This window comes from Callorhinchus milii, unplaced genomic scaffold (assembly GCF_018977255.1).
Source record: "Callorhinchus milii isolate IMCB2004 unplaced genomic scaffold, IMCB_Cmil_1.0 Scaffold27, whole genome shotgun sequence".
NCBI lineage: Eukaryota > Metazoa > Chordata > Chondrichthyes > Chimaeriformes > Callorhinchidae > Callorhinchus > Callorhinchus milii.
Window position 1 is genome coordinate 5,208,954 of NW_024704768.1, and position 18,445 is coordinate 5,227,398.

Genomic DNA, 18,445 nt, shown 5'->3' on the forward strand with positions numbered 1-18,445 from the left:
GGAAGGAAGGGGCAGCGTTACCCAGAGGGAGGGGCAGAGTCACTGGGAGTGAGGGGAGGGGCGTCTGGGAAGGAGGGGCGGAGTCACTAGTAGAAGGGGGCGGAGTTACAAGGAGGAAAACGTGGAGTTTCTGGGAGCGAGGGGCGGAGTTTCTGGGAGCGAGGGGCGGTGTTTCCGGGAGCGAGGGGCGGAGTTACCGGGAGCGAGGGGCGGAGTTACCGGGAGCGAGGGGCGGAGTTACCAGGAGCGAGGGGCGGAGTTACCGGGAGCGGGGGGAGGAGTTACCGGGAGTGAGGGGAGGAGTTACCGGGAGTGAGGGGAGGAGTTACCGGGAGCAGGGGGCGGAGCTACTGGGAGCAGGAGGCGGAGTTACCGGGAGCAGGGGGCGGAGTTACCGGGAGCAGGGGGCGGAGTTACCAGGAGCAGGGGGCGGAGTTACCAGGAACGAGGGGGAGTTACCGGGAGCGAGGGGCGGAGTTACCGGGTGCAGGGGGCGGAGTTACCGGGATCTGGGGGCGGGGACGCACACGTACCTTAGGACCAGCTAAACCATCCTGACCTGGGAATCCACGGTTACCGGGCGGCCCCTGAGCAGAGACACAACGAGAATCTGGTTACAGCAACCGCGTCCCTCACACACACCCCCCCCACCCTCACACCCACCCTCGCACACCCCCCCCACCCTCACACCCACCCTCGCACACACCCCCACCCTCACACCCACCCTCGCACACACCCCCCACCCTCACACCCACCCTCGCACACACCCCCACCCTCACACCCACCCTCGCACACACCCCCCACCCTCACACCCACCCTCGCACACACCCCCCACCCTCACACCCACCCTCGCACACACCCCCCACCCTCACACCCACCCTCGCACCCACCCCCCACCCTCACACACACCCTCGCACACACCCCCACCCTCACATCCACCCTCGGACACACCCCCCACCCTCACACCCACCCTCGCACACACCCCCCACCCTCACACATAACCTCGCACACACCCCTCCACACTCACACACACCCTCGCACACCCCCCCACCCTCACACCCACCCTCGCACACACACCCCCACACTCACACCCTCCCTCACACACACCCCCATTCTCACACCCACCCTCACACACACACCCACCCTCACACCCACCCTCACACACACACCCCACCCTCACACCCACCCTCACACACACACCCACCCTTACACACACCCCACCCTCAAACACTCCCCACCATCGCACCCACCCTCGGGCACGCCCCACCCTCACACCCACTTCCACGCACGCCCCACCCTCACATGAGCCACACCCTCACACCACCCTTGCATACAACCCCACCCTCACACCCACCCTCGACACACGCCCCACCCTCACACCCACCCTCACACCGACCCTCGCACACACGCCCCACCTTCACACCCCACATCCTCACACCCACCCTCGCACACATGCTCCATCCGCACACATGCCCCACCCTCACACGCGCCCTCGCACACACGCTCTCGCACACACGCCCTCACACACACGTCCCACCCTCACACACACCCCACCTTCACACACGCCCTTGTGCGCAAACCCCACCCTCGCGCGCACACCCCACCCTCGCGCGCACGCCCGGCCACCTCACACAGTTGTGTTACTGAAGCTGTGCACAAACGAGCAGCAGAGTTTCACTGCAAATGAAATAACCGTCCCGTGTGTCCTGTGTGCAGAGCCCTGTGTGTTTGGTCCCAGGTACCAGGCGCTTGTAACGTTCTAGACTATTCTTTGCAGAGACCGTGGCTGCTCGGGGCTGATGAAGATGAAGGTGATGCGGTGACTTACTCTCTCTCCGGGGGGGCCGTGGGGTCCGGCTGCTCCAGGTTCTCCGCGAGGTCCCCTCTTACCCTCCTCGCCAGCAGGTCCCGGGGCTCCCTGAGGCCCAATCCGTCCCTATCACCCAATCAGAGAGTCAAAGTCAATCTCCGCCATTCACCCTCATCATCGTTTGGTAGTTTACAACAACAAGAAGTTACGTTTTCAAAGTGCCTTCAGTGCCTGTCAGGAGGGACGTCACACAGCGCTGGACAGTACTTACAACGATGCGTGTATGGTTACCATAGGAACACAACCCCGCCCCAGCTCCCCCCAATTGCTCACCATCTCTTCATACCTCCTTGTCCCGTCATCGGGTCCCTGGCATCCGGGGCCCCCAACCCATCACAAACATCGCGCCAACTTACTTTCCGCGCCGGCACTTTCCACCACTAACTGCCGCACGGGCACAAAATTCCCCCAGTGACCCCCCCTACCTCCCCACTGTTACCAAAACTAGGTGGAACTGAACACTGCGCTGGGGGAAAGCACTCACTACAGGAACCCCCTCACCAAGGGCACAGATATTCCTCGTCTGCTCACAGTCAGGCAAACCCTCCATTGACTCTCGTGTTCACTTTCAAATCTTGCAGAAAAATGTAATTGAAAGTAAAATCGTTACTTACAGTCTCTCCTTTCGGCCCAGCTTCTCCCTTGAATCCTGTAGCGCCAGGATCACCCTGTCAGTGAGTGAGTGTTAGTGCCTGGTACTCACCACCCCACCCCCCCCCCCCCCCACACACACACACACACACACTGAGCTACGCCTCCTGCGCACACACAGCGCCCCCCCACACACACTCAGCTACACCGCCTGCGCACACGCAGCGCCCCCACACACACATACAGCACCCCCCCACCACAGCGCACCTCCCGCGCACACAGCGCCCCCCACCAACACACAACACCCCCCACCAACACACAGCGCACCCCCACCACCACACAGCGCCCCCCCCCCCCCCCCGACACACAGCCCTCCCCCCCCCACCAACACAGCACCACCCCTCCAATACACAGCTGTTGACCCACCTGGAGACCTTTCGGGCCGAGTGGGCCTGTTGCTCCCTGTGGGCCTGGGGGACCCCGAGGGCCAGGGAATCCAGGAGCTCCAGCGATGCCAGGGGCGCCCTGTAACAGGGAGAGACGGAGAGGGCAGAGGGCAGGGGGCAGAGGTTAGTCACGGCTACACTGAACCTGCACCTTCCTGCACTCCATTGTGGATCGGAGATGGCCAGTCAATGCATGTGTCGGTCAATGGAGAATCCGCTCAGTGAAGGTTGTGTCATCGTCAACACAGCAACATTTGGTCAATTCACATCGCAGGATCTTGGTGACTCAACAGTTACCAGAGCCTTTGCTGCTCCGCAGCCGTATGGCAAACTGGGTGTTTGTGGACAGTGACAATAAGTAACATAAGAAAAGGATTTTAATCCTCTTTAAAACTGGAATTTAAATTTAAAAAACTCTAGCGGAGACTGAAATAACCATGCTGCTTCTGTCAGGTCAGACGAGCAGGTCACTCTCACCAGAAGCTGACAGTCTGCTATTTCGGTTTGTCCAGGTATCTTATGTTCCACAATGGAACATTCCAGAAACCTCCTGACAGCAAACGTGAGATCCAACATCGGTGTCCCTGGGCTAGCGGCAACGAGCCTCTCTCAGCTGCCGACATGTCATGGCCAGCTTCAGGCTGGAGTGTTATAATCTGTTTTCATAATCTGTATGAAACGATTCTTGGGATTTCCATTACTAATTTTGCCAGATTTGGGGTTGAAATCTGCTTTAGCAATAGGACAAGCCAGTGAGGTACTCACAGTAGAGCCTTTGGCCCCAGGAATCCCGTCAGTGCCAGGGTTACCCTGTGAGGAGAGAAGAGACAGACGTCACTGGACCTGAGATATCACGGGAATGTTAGTCATAATTAACACATCCCATCCGAGCCCAACCCATCCCATTCCAACCCATCCCAAACCCTCCCAACCCATCCCCACCCCACCCAACATAACCCAACCCAACATAACACATCCCAACCCAACACAGCTATTTGCATTTATATAGTGCCCTTCATGCAAGTGGCATCTCAGCATGCTTAACACAAACCAACAAAACAAACCATGACAAACCACAACCGGCCTAGCAGCACCTAACCCAGCATGGCACAGCACAGTGTAAAACAACACAATGTAATCCAACAACACAAAACACAAACCATCGAAACACATCCCAACAACACAAAACACAACCCACCCAGGTGCACGGCCTGGTATGGAGTATGAATCATACATACCGGGGCAGGACACAGAATCATTCTCCAGCTTGAGCTGTTGCTGGGGAATGGGAAGAAGCGAGTTTATAGCTCACTTTATCTCCTGGGCCAAGGAGGAAGATTAGGTTTGGTTTTGTTTCCTGCTGGATATTGAGTCCAGATGAGATCGAACTTGGCTGCAATGCACATAACAATCATGAAACCTGCTGTCTGTGCCATATGCAGAAGCTGGGCAGCGACGAGAATGGCCATCATTGGGGAATGAGAATGAGAAATGGGCAGCCAACATGTTTAGTACTTACAGGGGCACCAGCAGGACCAGGTGAGCCTGGGCTGCCCGACTCGCCTCTCGATCCTTGAGCACCTTCTGGACCACGAGCCCCTGTGGGACCAGCTTCTCCCTATGGAACAGAAAGAGAAACCAAATCAGTACAACACAAGGAGAAACAACAACATCAAAGCAACAACAGCAGAGATGATCTATTCACTCACGTATATCACTCAAACCATTTTTGAGCTAAGCAGTGTTGGTGAGAACATCAGTGAGATCGGATTCGGTGATTATGGACAACAGGAAACTCTTGATCAGCAAATCAACAGGTAGGGAACCCATTCCCATAATGCACTGCACCAGAGGCCATGACCATTGATGCAAGTGAAGCTATTCCCACCCTAACCCCAGCCCCTCCCACCCTACCCTTCACCGCCTTCCCTAACCCCAGCCCCTCCCACCCTACCCTTCACCGCCTTCCCTAACCCCAGCCCCTCCCACCCTACCCTTCCCTGCCTTCCCTAACCCCAGGCCCTCCCACCCTACCCTTCCTCACCTTCCCTAACCCCAGCCCCTCCCACCTTACCCTTCACCGCCTTCCCTAACCCCAGCCCCTCCCACCCTACCCTACCCCGCCTTCCCTAACCCCAGCCCCTCCCACCCTACCTTCCCCGCCTTCCCTAACCCCAGCCCCTCCCACCCTACCCTTCCCCGCCTTCCCTAACCCAAGCCCCTCCCACCCTAACCCAAGTCCTCCCATCCAACCCCCAGCCACCCCCACTCTCAAACCAGCCCCTTCCACCATAACCCTGCCCCTCCCACCATAATCCAGCCCCACCCACCATAATCCAGCCCCTTCCACTCTCAAACCAGCCCCTCTTACAGTAACCCCTGCCCCTCACACCCAGAAATCCCCCAGCCATTCCAACTCAAAAAACCCCATCCCTTCCACTCAAAAACCCCAGCGCCTCCCACTGAAAAAAACACAGCTCCGCCCACTCATAAAAACACAGCCCCGCCCACTCAAAAACACAGCCCCGCCCACTCAAAAAACACAGCCCCGCCCACTCAAAAACACAGCCCCGCCCACTCAAAAAACACAGCCCCGCCCACTCAAAAAACTCAGCCCCGCCCACTCAAAATACAGTCCCGCCTACTCAAACACCCAGCTCCTCCCACTCTAATTTCAAACCCTGGAGGGTGTGAGCTACATGTAGGAAAGACGCTGCACACACACAGGGGACACATAAGACCACTTACACCATATCAATCTGAGGAACCTGAGTTTTAGACAGTCGCTCTCCTGAAATCCCAGCTTTCTGTTACTAAATATATTATGTATTTGAATTTGGGGAGAGGCTATTCCCTATTTTAAAGGCCTTGATTCAACAAACAACCCACAGGCCCCCCTGCCCCAATTCTTTCTCTTTCATTGCCTCGAATATTCCTGTTAAAATAAGAATTGAAGGGTTTTTGTCCTCTCCTACCTCCCACAATTAAGCTTTCCCTTTCAGCTCTCGTTTCCCCCTCTGCTTCCCTTCCATCTCTCTTTATCAATATCCCTCTCTTGCTCTCTCTTCCCCCCCTTTCTCTGTGTTTTTAATCTCTTTCACTCTGGTTTGTACCTGTTTTTAATAACTTTTCCAGACACATGAACTCATGTTATTCCCAGCAGCAGGAAAAGGATTGTAGTCTGTCTGGCAACTTCAGGCTCAGCGTGGGCTGGCAACACAGCCTGGCTGGGGCTGGGGCCGGGGTTGGGGCTTGGGGCTCGGGCTTGGGCTGGGCGCTAGGATTGGGCAATGGAGAAGGGTCAGTTTCTCTCCGGCTGCTCTAATCTTCTGTTGTTTTACGGACTGAGACATTTGTATATAATTTTCCTTTATTTTTTGTATATATTTAGTAACTTTGTTCATTTCGTACAGTTTTGGCTGCATTTGGACAGAACTGAAACCAGATATCCAGGAAAGAGACATTGGCCTTCAGTTTTAAGCCAAAATCCACATTTATACCTAAGACAGAAAGAAGCAGAAGCCACAACACAAGACAGTGTGCAGCTCTGGTGTGGGAGTGAAGCTGAAATAAAACCTTGGTCACTCATGGCAGCTTCCTCCCCTCGCACTACCTGCACGTTCTGAGAAAGGAGTTCATGCCAAGGTGTTATGCAATATTCACCATGGAATACGTCTGGGGTTTTAGCGAGGAGGAGACCGTGACTGAGAATAAACGGAATCATGCTTTGTGGAGTTTTACTTTTATAGATACGAGAATGAAAGTTTTATGAAGATTTAATATTAATAATCCTCACATTTGATACAGTGTCTCATAACGTTGTTGAGACGTCTCAACGTGCTTCACAGAATATATAATAAAGTGGATTGATTGTGTATTTTTGTGGAGCGGAGATTCTCTACACTGAGTAGTCAGTGGGAGTTACCTAATTAACTAGCAAATCCCAATTACCTGCAGTGACTAGTGAGTGGAGATTACTTGTGGTGACTAGTGAACATCAGTACTCACCTTTGAACCCGGAGCTCCTGGGAAGCCTGGAGCACCAGATGGGCCAACGGGTCCCTGAGGAGAGAACAAAAGAAATAGTTAACGTTGGAACATTGTAGAGCCTCATCTGGAGCCAAACACCAGTCATGAAGGGTCAGAGGGGCACGGCCACTGAGGGACCCCAACCGATACAAGCCCTAAAAACAATGTGGCCCAATGTGTGGTTGAACTCCACAAGTGCATCCAATAAAACATCTCCACAAAGGAATCTCATCAATGAAGAATCTCATTTGATTTCTCCTTGTTCAGGAACTCTGACCCCATTACACCCTTCACTCCTCGGATTTCTTATTAAGGAATCAGATTGGAATTGTCGCAAACTCAACTCCAATAGTGTTGAAGATCTTAAGTTCATTGACATACGATTTCTGATTGACAAAGATTTATGGAGCAGTGGCGCCAAGCTTTGATCCGCAGGGCTGTCAAAGTCCTCCCCCAACCCCCAAACATTCGCACGAGTCTAAGTAAATGTGATTTATGGCGTAAATCAAAAATTTATTTTGTGGGCTGACCATAAAGGTTGGCGGCCAGTGGCATAAAGTTTAGATAAACAGTATATATCATGTAAATAAGACCTGACTACAATTCAGATTTTTATGTTATTCGTTTAGGAGTTTATGTTTACAAAATGCACACTGGCTTTGAGTTGTAGCTCCGACGTGAATATTTAATGTCAATTAGAAAGAAATAAACTCACAGGAGGACCAGCTGGGCCAGGCAGACCATCATTACCACGTGCACCCTAGAGAGAGAGAGCGAGAGATTGATTCATAGAACAGCAAAAATCTACTCAGTTACAGATTCTCAAGGAATTGTGTTCAGTTTTGGGCATTGTACCTCAGGAAAGGGAGTGCAGTGCAGATTCCTAGAATGATACCAGGCTTGACAGGGTTAAGTTAGGAGAGGTTGCAAAAACTTGGCTTGTATTGCTTGGAGCTCAGAGGATTAAGGGCCGATGTAATCAAGGTGTTGAGAATGATAAATGGATTTGATAGGGTAGCTACAGAGAAACTTTGACCTCTGGTGGGTGGGGGAATCCAAAACAAGGGCATCATCTTCAGCCGGTTGGGAGTCAAAACAGGAAGCATTTTTTCACACAAAAGTATTGTGGTAATTTGGACTTCTCTCCCGCTGTGGATGTTAGGCCAGTGGGAATTTCAAGACTGAGATGGACAGATGTTTGTTAGGTCAGGGTATCAGGGAAATGGGGCAAAGGTGGATAAATGGTGCCAACGCACAGATCAGTCATGATCCAATCGATTGGTGGAAGAGGCTTGAGGGCCTGAATGGCCTCCTCTTGTTTCTATGGACACTGAACAGAGCCCTGAATGCGCACTTGCGGGGTGGGGAGGGGGCTGTTACCCTGGAGACGATGCCAACACTCTATGTGGCTGCTGGATACCTCGCAGAGAGACCCCGGGTTTGGAGGATGGTGGAACGAATGGTGAGTTTAAATGGTTGACTTACAGCTGAGCCTGGGGCTCCGGGCCGACCTCTCTCACCAGGCAACCCCCGGGGACCCTGAGAAGAGAAGACAAGAGAGAGTGAGTTACCTTCTGTCAGTCGCAATGTCTGGCCAGACATATCAACTACTGAGAATGCTTCAAAATTTACATCCTTTAATACAATTGTCCATCGGCAATGCGAGAGTTACAGACATTGAGTGTTGAACGATCCCATTCTCCATTAGATTATGAAACACATGTCATTGTTATTGTTTATATACCAGGTAACAATCACACTGACCATTGGACCCGGAGCTCCACTCTCCCCAGACGCACCAGCTTCACCCTGTGGATAGAGAACAATAGGTTAGTACACCTGGTTACCAAGTTAGTCACATCACCACTTACTATCCTGTTAGTTAGTGAGATAGCTCCAATCGTCTTCAGTGACAGTTCAGCGACGCCAAGCGCAGGCCCGCATACACGCACGCAGCACAGGCCCATGTACACGGACTCAGCGCAGGCCCGCGCACACGCATGCAGCGCAGACTCGCGTACACAGCACAGGCCTGCGAACACGCATGCAGCGCAGGAACGCGTACACGCACGCAGCGCAGGAACGCGTACATGCACGCAGCGCAGGAACGCGTACCCGCACGCAGCGCAGGAACGCGTACCCGCACGCAGCGCAGGCCCACGTACACGCACGCAGCGCAGGCCCACGTACACGCACGCAGCGCAGGCCCGCATACACGCGCGCAGCGCAGGCACGCATACACGCACGCAGCGCAGGCACGCATACACGCACGCAGCGCAGGTCCGCATACACGCACTCAGCGCAGGCCTGTGAACACGCACGCAGTGAAGGACCGCGTATGCCCGAGCCTGTGTGCACATGGGCCCGGGACCGCGTGCACACGCGCAGCCCAGGTCTGAATGCACGCGCACAGCCTGGGTCTGAATGCTCACGCACAGACCGGGCCTGCGTGCATGTGCAGAGCTTGTGTCCGCGTGCACGCGAGCATCCCGGGCCCGTGTGCACATGCAGCGCAGGCCCTTGTACACTCACAGCACGGGCTCATGTGCACACATAGCGCAGGGGCCCGTGTCACACACAATGCAGGATCATGTACACACACACACATATCACAGAGCAGGAATGTGTGCACACAGCACAGGCCTGTGTATACTTATACTTTGGCTCCATTACCTTTGCTCCAGCTGCCCCAGCCTCTCCTCGAGCACCATCCAGACCGGGGTAACCCTGACAGGAGCAAAACAAAGCAGACTTAACATCTGACAGAGAAACATCATTGTTTAAAATTATACTAAACTTATTTTACAAAAGTGTAAATTGTGGTGTTTTACTGTCGACAACCTACATACTGACCCTGTGACCTTTGACACCTGGAAGTCCTGGGGTTCCTGGGAATCCTCGGGCCCCCTTAGAAAAGAGATAAAATATCAGCAAAACAACAAGAAGCATTTATATTGCGACGCTCAGTGGGCTAGTGTCCAGAGGTGCTTGGCAGCCAATGCTCTGAGATGGAAGTTGGACATGATCAGCAGCACATCCAATCCATTTAGAAAAGGTTGAATTTTTCTATCCAAGGTTGACCGGCTGAGGGCTGCCAGTGACCGACAGGTGATGAGAGTTTCTCAGTCACTCTGTGAAAGTCACAATTTATTTATATTTTTATTAAAAAAAAGTTGTAAAGTGTATTATATCTTTTAATCTCAAAATACAGTTAATTCATTTTACAGTGAAGCGCTTCAAGACGTCTCGAAGACGTGATATCAAATGCACGGATTATTATTATATATCATTATATTATTATAGAGACTGGTATCCACATATCAGTATAGTGCCCAGCACAGCCCCTCAGCGCAGCACAGCATTCCCCCCCCCCCAGCCCAGCGCAGTGCCTCCCCCCCAGCCCAGCACAGTGTACCCCCTCCCCCAGACCGTGCCCCCCCCCCCAGCCCAGCACAGTACCTGGGGTCCGGGAGGTCCGCGCTCGCCTGATTTGCCAGGTTTGCCAGCATCACCCTACGGGGGAACAATGTCAACACATCGTTAATCACCTCAAAGCTCTCAGAGAGTCTCTGAACAGTCTGACAGTGTCACGTGGATCCAGTGTACTCACATCATCACCTGGCTTCCCAGAGGGCCCCGGAGGGCCCCGAGGTCCCATTGGTCCCTGAAACAAACAACAACAACATTACATTTATGTCGGGAGGACGTCCCAAACAGACAATTACTGTCAGTCGCTGAACACCACTGTGTTACTCTAACACTCACTACAAACTTCCTCTCACTCGCTAAATACTATTATGTTACCAATCTCTAAATAATATTACTCTTACACTCACTAACTGTGTTAATCTCACACTCGAACACTATTATTCGCGCACTCTCTGAACACGAAGAGTTCACATACTACTCAGTGAACTCTTCGACTGTCGTATACGATAGAGGAGGCTCATTTCAGGAAAAAAAGGAATGATTATGACAATTATGGGAGTTACTCACAGCAGCACCAGATTCTCCAGGTTCTCCAGGGGAGCCTTGAAATCCTTGGGGGCCCTGCAAACACAACCAGAACACAGTAGCGATTAATCCCTCGCACACCTACAGTCACCAACTAGTGATTATCCTTATAGGGGGTAAGTGGAGTCTCAGTATATTCTGTGAAGCGCTTTGAGACTTCTCAAAGACTTGACAAGTATTATTATATTTAACTGGCTCCAGGTGACCTGCTGGCAATGGTGCTGGCATTCAAACACTGGAATTTCTATGTGTAGGTCGAGTTATTCTCAGTCTGGTTTGGATAGACGTAAGCGTGGTGAAGGGTTTCCACGCAGTCAGACACCCGGCTGATCACAGTGACAGGTTCTCGCAAGGTTAGAGGAATGAGCTGTGAGCAATGATCAGACAAGCTAGGGCTCTTCAAAGAAGCTGTTTCAGAGACCTCAAGGAGGAGGATAACATTTTAAACACAATTGAAAAAGTAAACTCGAATCAATACTTTCATTTATATGAAACAAGAGGGCCCAGATTGACGGTTTGCAAAGCAATTCCAAGACACATTTATCCTTTACCCTTTAATTTAGTAATTAATGATGGGAGCAGGTTACCAGGAAGGGATGGGTGGGGGGGTTGTTGAGGCCAGTTGCTGGACTCATTTACAAAGCAGCTCGATGCTGTGATGGACAAAAGGTAGGGCGGGTGTTCAGAAAGGATGAGATTAAATAGATCAAAGGCTCTTCTTCATCTGAACCTCTTTTGTGGTCAGTTTCCTTTCTATGAGGTAATTAATCAAATATACCCTGTGAGGCACTATCCCACCTGACGGATGCTACAAGTTGTTGGTTTTGTTATAAATGCAGAAAAAATATGGATACTCACGGGAGCTCCTGTGGGTCCTGGAGGTCCTCGAGGTCCCATGGGGCCCTGTAAACAAACAACCAGTTAGTTCCTGTGTGTGCGTGTACGTCTGCACCTCTGTGTGTGTGAGTGTATATGTCTGTACCTGTGTGTGTGAGTGTATATGTCTGTACCTGTGTACCTGTGTGTGTGAGTCTGTGTACCTGTGCATGTACCTGTGTACCTGTGTGGGTACCTGTATGTGTGTATGTCTGTGTCCCTGTGTTTGTGTGTCTGTATACCTGTGCATGTGTATCTGTATACCTGTGCATGTGTATCTGTGTACCTGTGCATATGTCTGTGTACCTATGTGTCTGTGTACTTGTGTGTCTGTGTACCTGTGTGTGTGTCTGTGTACTGTATCTGTGTACCTGTGTGTCTGTGTACCTGTGTGTGTATACCTGTGTGTGTATCTCTGTACTGTGTCTGTGATCTGTGTGTGTGCATGTATATCTATGTACTGTGCGTGTGTATCTTTGACCTGTGTATGTGTGCCTGTGTACCTGTGTGTCTGTGTACCTGTGTGTGTGTCTGTGTACTGTGTCTGTGTACCTGTGTGTGTATGTGTTCCTGCGTGTGTGTGTCTGCGTACCTGTGTGTGTGTTGTGTATCTGTGTGTACGTCTGTGTACATGTGTGTCTGTGTACCTGTGTGTGTGTGTCTGCGTACCTCTGTGTGTGTGTGTGTCTACGTACCTCTGTGTCTGTGTACCTGTGTGTATGTCTGTGTACCTGTGTGTGTGTCTGTGTACCTGTGTGTGTCTGTGTACCTGTGTGTGTCTGTGTACCTGTGTGTGTACCTGTGTGTGTCTGTGTACCTGTGTGTACCTGTGTGTGTGTACCTGTGTGTGTGTGTGTGTACCTGTGTGTGTGTACCTGTGTACGTGTGTGTGTATACGTGTGTGTGTGTGTGTGTATCTGTGTACCTGTGTGTGTGTGTGTACCTATGTATGTGTGTCTGTGTACCTGTGTGTGTGTGTGTGTGTACGTCTGTGTACATGTGTGTCTGTGTACTTGTGTGTGTGCATGTGTCTGTGTACTTGTGTGTGTGTGTGTCTGCATACATGTGTGTGTGTCTATGTACCTCTGTGTTTGTGTGCGCGTCTGTGTACCTGTGTGTGTGCATCTGTGTACCTGTGTGTGTGTCTGTGTACCTGTGTGTGTCTGTGTACGTCTGTGTACCTGTGTGTGTGTACCTGTGTGTGTGTATCTGTGTGTGTGTGTACCTGTGTGTGTGTGTACCTGTCTGTGTACCTGTGTGTGTTTGTGTCTGTGTACCTGTGTGTGTTTGTGTCTGTGTACCTGTGTGTGTTTGTGTCTGTGTACCTGTGTGTGTTTGTGTCTGTGTACCTGTGTGTGTTTGTGTCTGTGTACCTGTGTGTGTTTGTGTCTGTGTGTGTGTTTGTGTGTCTGTGTACCTGTGTGTGTGTGTCTGTCTACCTGTGTGTCTGTGTACCTGTGTGTGTGTGTCTGTATACCTTTGTATCTGTATGTCTGTACGTCTGTGCACATGTGCCTTTACCTGTGTGACTGTACGTCTGTGTCACTGTGTGTGTGTGTGTGTGTGTCTGTGTGTCAGTCCCTGTGTGTCTGTATGTCTGTATGTCCCTGTGTGATTGCGTGTCTGTCCCTGTGGGTTTATCCCTGTGTGACTGTGTGTTGGCAATTCAGATTTGTCCCCAGAAGCTGTCAATGTATTTAGTTATACACAGGAGGAGAGGAGCAGCACCACTTCTGAGTAGGTATTGACTGAGAATGGGAGTGGATAGTTGGTAGTTCAATGTAGCACAGAACAGGTAAAATGAGTATTGTAATTGGAATCCATAAAATCCCCAGGAAGCATCAATTCAGGGATTAATCTGGCCAGCCAGCTCGCTCCCCGCTTCCCACTGAAGGAAAAATGGCCAATTATCAGGTCACCAATGAACAAAAGACAGGAAGTGACTTCAGCAGCGACATTTCAGTGGAAAGCTCGGCCAACACATGGCTCCAAGGTGACATGTTTGCTAATGAAATGTCAGAACTAGAGACAGCCCTCTGTGTGGGTTGTTAGACCGGTTCCTGAGCCAGGATGGGCTGCAGTATTCCAGGGCACTCACTGCTGGGGACAGCACAGCCCAGCCTGGCTCACTGGCAGGACCTGGAAGGGGCGACAAGTCGCTTGGGGCAGGAAATCCTCCCACTCAGCTCCTGTTAATCCTGCAAACCAAAACTCCTAACGAGTAGGGTGGTCCTAGCTGGACAAGTAGGAGGAAAGCTTGCCAGACAGCGATATCAATTTTCTAGGCATATGCAGTCACTACGCTTAGGAATATTTACTTGTGAATCCTTTTTGAGATACTTTGATTTGATGTAGAAACGGTTCTCTTTTACCAGAAATGGTCCAATCTTTAATTTCAGGCAATTTGACATTCCAAGAAATGTCTTCATGTGACAGCGAATGATTCAATGTCACTGGATAAGCAGTCACACATGAGCTGGTTCAATCGATGCGAACGTTTCTTACCATTGGTCCTTGCATCACACCCAACTGCGCACCTCCTGCTTTCTCATCAAATCCTCGTGCCATCTGAGCAGCAAAGTTCTGTTGGAGCAGAAACGATAGTGTTCATTTTGACTGTGTCTCATGTGAACTGCACTCACCATCACTCTCTTTCGTGTGTACCAAGTTCACTATGTCTCTTTGTGCACTGTGCTCACTCTTGTATACCTCACACTTAGTGTGACTAACTCTCATGTTCACTGTGTCTCACTGATGTGGGTGTATCTTCCATGAATGTGACCTCACATGAGAAAGCGTTCAAATTATATTCTGGCTGAGAGCAGACTCGCTGGGGGTGGGCGTGCAATGGATTAGGTTACTCTCTCATAACCTTTCATTATCATAAAGACCTAAACAGGACTTTAACCTTCCCATCTTCAATGAAAAAAGATCTGACCACTTAAATCTCTCATAGCTACCCACTGTACAGTAACCTACATTACTACAATATAAAGTAACACACACTGCTACCCTGTAAAGAAACACACATTTCTACAGCCAGTTGCTGCTCTCTGTTAGGGCAAAGCAACTGTGAGGATCTTTGTAGGGAGAGGAATATCCAGAGGCATTGGACCCTGGATTTCGATCTTTCCTCTTCTCGTTGCCTGGCAACAGACAGCATGAGATGCTGAGCCACTCCTGTTGTCTATCAGAATTGCCTGACACTTGCTCTGACTCGCACATTGCATACTTCACATTGGGAGTAATATTCCCGAGACCTTCTGGAGTCGGTGAATATCTCATCTCACAGCAATCTCCCTGGTTCAAAGGGAATCGCACGTGAGGAATGGGTGTGACCCTGAACTCAGCTACTGGGATCTGACTGACCCAGACCAGCGCTCTTGCTGCAAAAACGGTCACTACACTTGACCCAGGGACCTGTAAGTGTTTTTGTGATATTCCAACGTATCAGGGGCTATGAAACTGCAACTTCTTTCTTTGTGGAATAGGAAGTATTATGTCGGGTGTGAGAAGCTGATGATACTCACTCCGCCAAGGCCTGGGGGGCCTGGTGGGCCTGGGGGGCCGGCCGAGCCGGGGTTGCCTGGAGTTCCGGGTTCACCATCTCTACCACGAGGGCCAGTTGCTCCCTGTAGCAGACAGACAGACAGTGTCAAAGTTGGGGTATAGGAGCAGAGTGACATTGTGTAAAGGGTTATTATTATTTATTATTATTATTGATGGTAAAGGGTGTGACTCACTCTTTCGCCTTTGTCGCCACGTGATCCCCTTAGTCCCTGCTCTCCCAGTGGCCCCTGAGACAGAGACAGAGACAGAGATCAGCGGCTGCCACAGGCACAGCTCGGGATGGTTCGGGAGCCAATGTTTGATGTGACAGCACCTACCTGTGGGCCTGGAGGTCCTCGTGGTCCAACAACCTGGGAAGCGGAGAGAGAGAGAGAGAGTGGGAGAGAGGGAGGGAGGGAGGGAGGGAGAGAGAGGGACAGTTAGCCACTGGCAATGTGCGATAGGAGCCTGGCTGCCATTAACCAGACTCAGACAGTTAGCAAAGTCTACACAGATTGAGCATCATTAGTGACTATTCACAAGCGCAGTTTTCTCTTCTGACTTTATATAAACTGTTGCTGAGACTGTAAACAATGTGTTGCAGTGTTTTACACAAATCCCTTAACCCCAGCCTCCGGGTGACAGCAAAGTAATCAAATGCAGATGATTCTCCCCATGTAACGACAGGAGTATTTTGTTATTTATATTAAAGTAGACGTTCGACTTACATCTTTAATGTCCCCGGGTTCACCTTTCTGCCCCTGAATAGATTGTAGTAAAATGGATTGGAGTTAGTTTTTAACCCTTTTCAATGGCTCCTGTCAATAGTTTAGTTAACAGACAGTAACATCATGAAAAATAATATCAAATGTGCTGCTGCTGGTTAGCGCTCATGTTCAGTCTCCAAAGTGTCGTTCAATGTCCTTCCCTCTCACCCCCAACCCCTCCCTCACTCCCACTCACCCTCCCTCTCTCCCCAACTTCCACTCTCCCCCCTCCTCCTCTTCCTCTCTCCACCCCTTCCTTCCCTCCCTCCCTCCCTCTCCCACCCTCCCTCTTCCCCCACCCCTCCCCTGGCTCCACCTCCTTCCCCCAGGCCAGGGCTCATGTTGGCACCTTCACATTCCCTCCTCACACTGAGATTCCCCTCTCAAAGTCGCAATGATTAACAACTTCTTACCTGAACACCTTGCCCTGTTTTGAGGAAGGAAAAGAAACAAGTCACAAAGTGTCTCGAGTTACTGTAAAATCCAGAAACAAACACAACAACAAAAATAACTTGTATTTATATAGCGCCTTCACATGGGGTAGCTTCCCAGAGCGCATGACACACAACAGACTAAGAGGTTCTCGCTGAGTGCCTGATGGGAAGCATTGACACTTTGGATGTCAGGTAACTCTGACCTCTGACTCCAGCCTGGAGTTTGCCCATCAGGCACTCACATCAGGTGTCCACATTCAATCCTCACACAAATTTTTTTGTTAAGAAGCAGCAGATACCGATATCCGATAAAAATTAATTATAGCTCAGAAATAATAATTATTTTTAATGTGTGTGTGAGTGAATGAGTGTGTGTGAGAGTGTGTGTGAGTGTGCATGTGAGTGCACGTGTGTGTGAGTGTGAGTGGGCGTGTGAGTGTGAGTGGACATGTGTATGTGCATTCAATCCTGGCAGCAAATTCTTTTGTTAAGAAGCAGATACCGATAACAATTAATTGTAGCTCAGAAATAATAATTATTATTTTTTAAAATCAGCAAATAAGCTGCTGCAGCGCCCGGCGCATCACATGGCAAAACTTTACATAACATCAACGGCAAATGTGTCTTCAAAAAGGCGTCATCTGATTTGACAATAAAATCTTTTAATTCTCTTTGCTTCTTGGATTAAGTGACAGAGAGTAGCAATGTTCAAAGCACTTGAGTTACACAGGGTCCAGTGTAACAATCGGGTAGAGTAACAAGGGGCTGAGATATTGAGAAACCTGTGTGACACCAGGTAATATTTTGGCTGAGTAATACTTGGGCTGGTAATAATCAAGTGGAGTAATAATTGAGTGGAGTAATAATTGAGTGGAGTAATAGTTAGCTATTGCAATGACAAGGTGGAGTAATAATTGTACTGTGTAATAACTTGGCTTTGAAATAACTGGCTGGTAATTAATAACTTGTTCAATCCATATACGGAAATTTTCACAAACTCTTTTCACACACCCACTCACTCACACTCTCACATATACATTTTTTTTTACACACTCAAAAACACACACACTCTCACTCACATACACATACTCACACATAATCTATCACACACTTTTACACACAGACCCTCACGCACTCACTCACCCATAATCACACTCAACACACAAACACACACACACACACACACACACAAGGTGGTGGGAGCATAATTATGGAGAAATATTTTAATCTGCCAAAGTACGAGGTGGCAATTTCCTTATCACCTTGTCCAGGATTCAGGACTAATCAGGGTTGCGGTGTGTGGGCAGGAGGTTCCAGCCTGGTGCTGGGTGGTGGTGGTGGGGGGGAGCTATATGGCAGGGTGGGGGGTGGGAGTGGCAGGGGTGAGTGAGAAGGTTGGTGGGGGGGGTGGGCGTTGGGGGCTTTGAACACTGCCAAAAGCTGTGACAAGAGACAGCAAAGAGTAAAATGCAGATGTCATCTTTTTTTCTACTACACAGCAGGACCATTGATGGACAAATCTGTCCAGGCAGAAACTGGGGGATTATGTCCATCAATGGGATTGACAGTAATTTATTTATGTAAAGAGTAAATAAATAAATTAAGACCGCTGGTCAGGATTCGCTCGCTGGGACAGACAGGACAGCATTCTCCGAAGGGTATCTCGGGGTTAAGGCAATCTTTAAGCTCCTCGCAGAGGATTTCGTCGCAGAGGATATTCCCACTGTCACACACACAGATTCTACATGGCTCTGGCTTCCACACATCTTTGTCATTATACAGCTGTCCACCTTGCACACAGCTGACTAAATCCGCTGTTCCCCAGTGGAGAGGAGAGAAAGAGAAGTTAGGAATTAGTCTACAATAACA

General features: G+C 50.3%; 1 protein-coding gene across 2 annotated transcripts in view; it reads right to left on the bottom strand.

Moving 5' to 3' along the window:
* Positions 1 to 18,445, bottom strand: part of LOC103189947 (collagen alpha-1(II) chain) — a 39,866-nt gene that overhangs the window by 17,086 nt on the left and 4,335 nt on the right. Inside the window, exons 2-24 of one of the 2 annotated variants that reach the window (XM_042344210.1) lie at positions 18,184 to 18,390; positions 16,556 to 16,569; positions 16,104 to 16,136; positions 15,714 to 15,746; positions 15,570 to 15,623; positions 15,357 to 15,458; positions 14,332 to 14,409; positions 11,809 to 11,853; positions 10,933 to 10,986; positions 10,547 to 10,600; positions 10,396 to 10,449; positions 9,790 to 9,843; positions 9,610 to 9,663; positions 8,701 to 8,745; positions 8,422 to 8,475; positions 7,652 to 7,696; positions 6,916 to 6,969; positions 4,427 to 4,525; positions 3,673 to 3,717; positions 2,888 to 2,986; positions 2,485 to 2,538; positions 1,829 to 1,936; positions 534 to 587 (exon numbers count right to left, since the gene is read on the bottom strand). In XM_042344210.1, coding sequence (XP_042200144.1) covers positions 534 to 587; positions 1,829 to 1,936; positions 2,485 to 2,538; positions 2,888 to 2,986; positions 3,673 to 3,717; positions 4,427 to 4,525; positions 6,916 to 6,969; positions 7,652 to 7,696; positions 8,422 to 8,475; positions 8,701 to 8,745; positions 9,610 to 9,663; positions 9,790 to 9,843; positions 10,396 to 10,449; positions 10,547 to 10,600; positions 10,933 to 10,986; positions 11,809 to 11,853; positions 14,332 to 14,409; positions 15,357 to 15,458; positions 15,570 to 15,623; positions 15,714 to 15,746; positions 16,104 to 16,136; positions 16,556 to 16,569; positions 18,184 to 18,390 — 1,493 coding nt within the window. The remainder of the gene's footprint in view (positions 1 to 533; positions 588 to 1,828; positions 1,937 to 2,484; positions 2,539 to 2,887; positions 2,987 to 3,672; positions 3,718 to 4,426; positions 4,526 to 6,915; positions 6,970 to 7,651; positions 7,697 to 8,421; positions 8,476 to 8,700; positions 8,746 to 9,609; positions 9,664 to 9,789; positions 9,844 to 10,395; positions 10,450 to 10,546; positions 10,601 to 10,932; positions 10,987 to 11,808; positions 11,854 to 14,331; positions 14,410 to 15,356; positions 15,459 to 15,569; positions 15,624 to 15,713; positions 15,747 to 16,103; positions 16,137 to 16,555; positions 16,570 to 18,183; positions 18,391 to 18,445) is intronic. The other variant, XM_042344211.1, reaches the window with a different exon arrangement.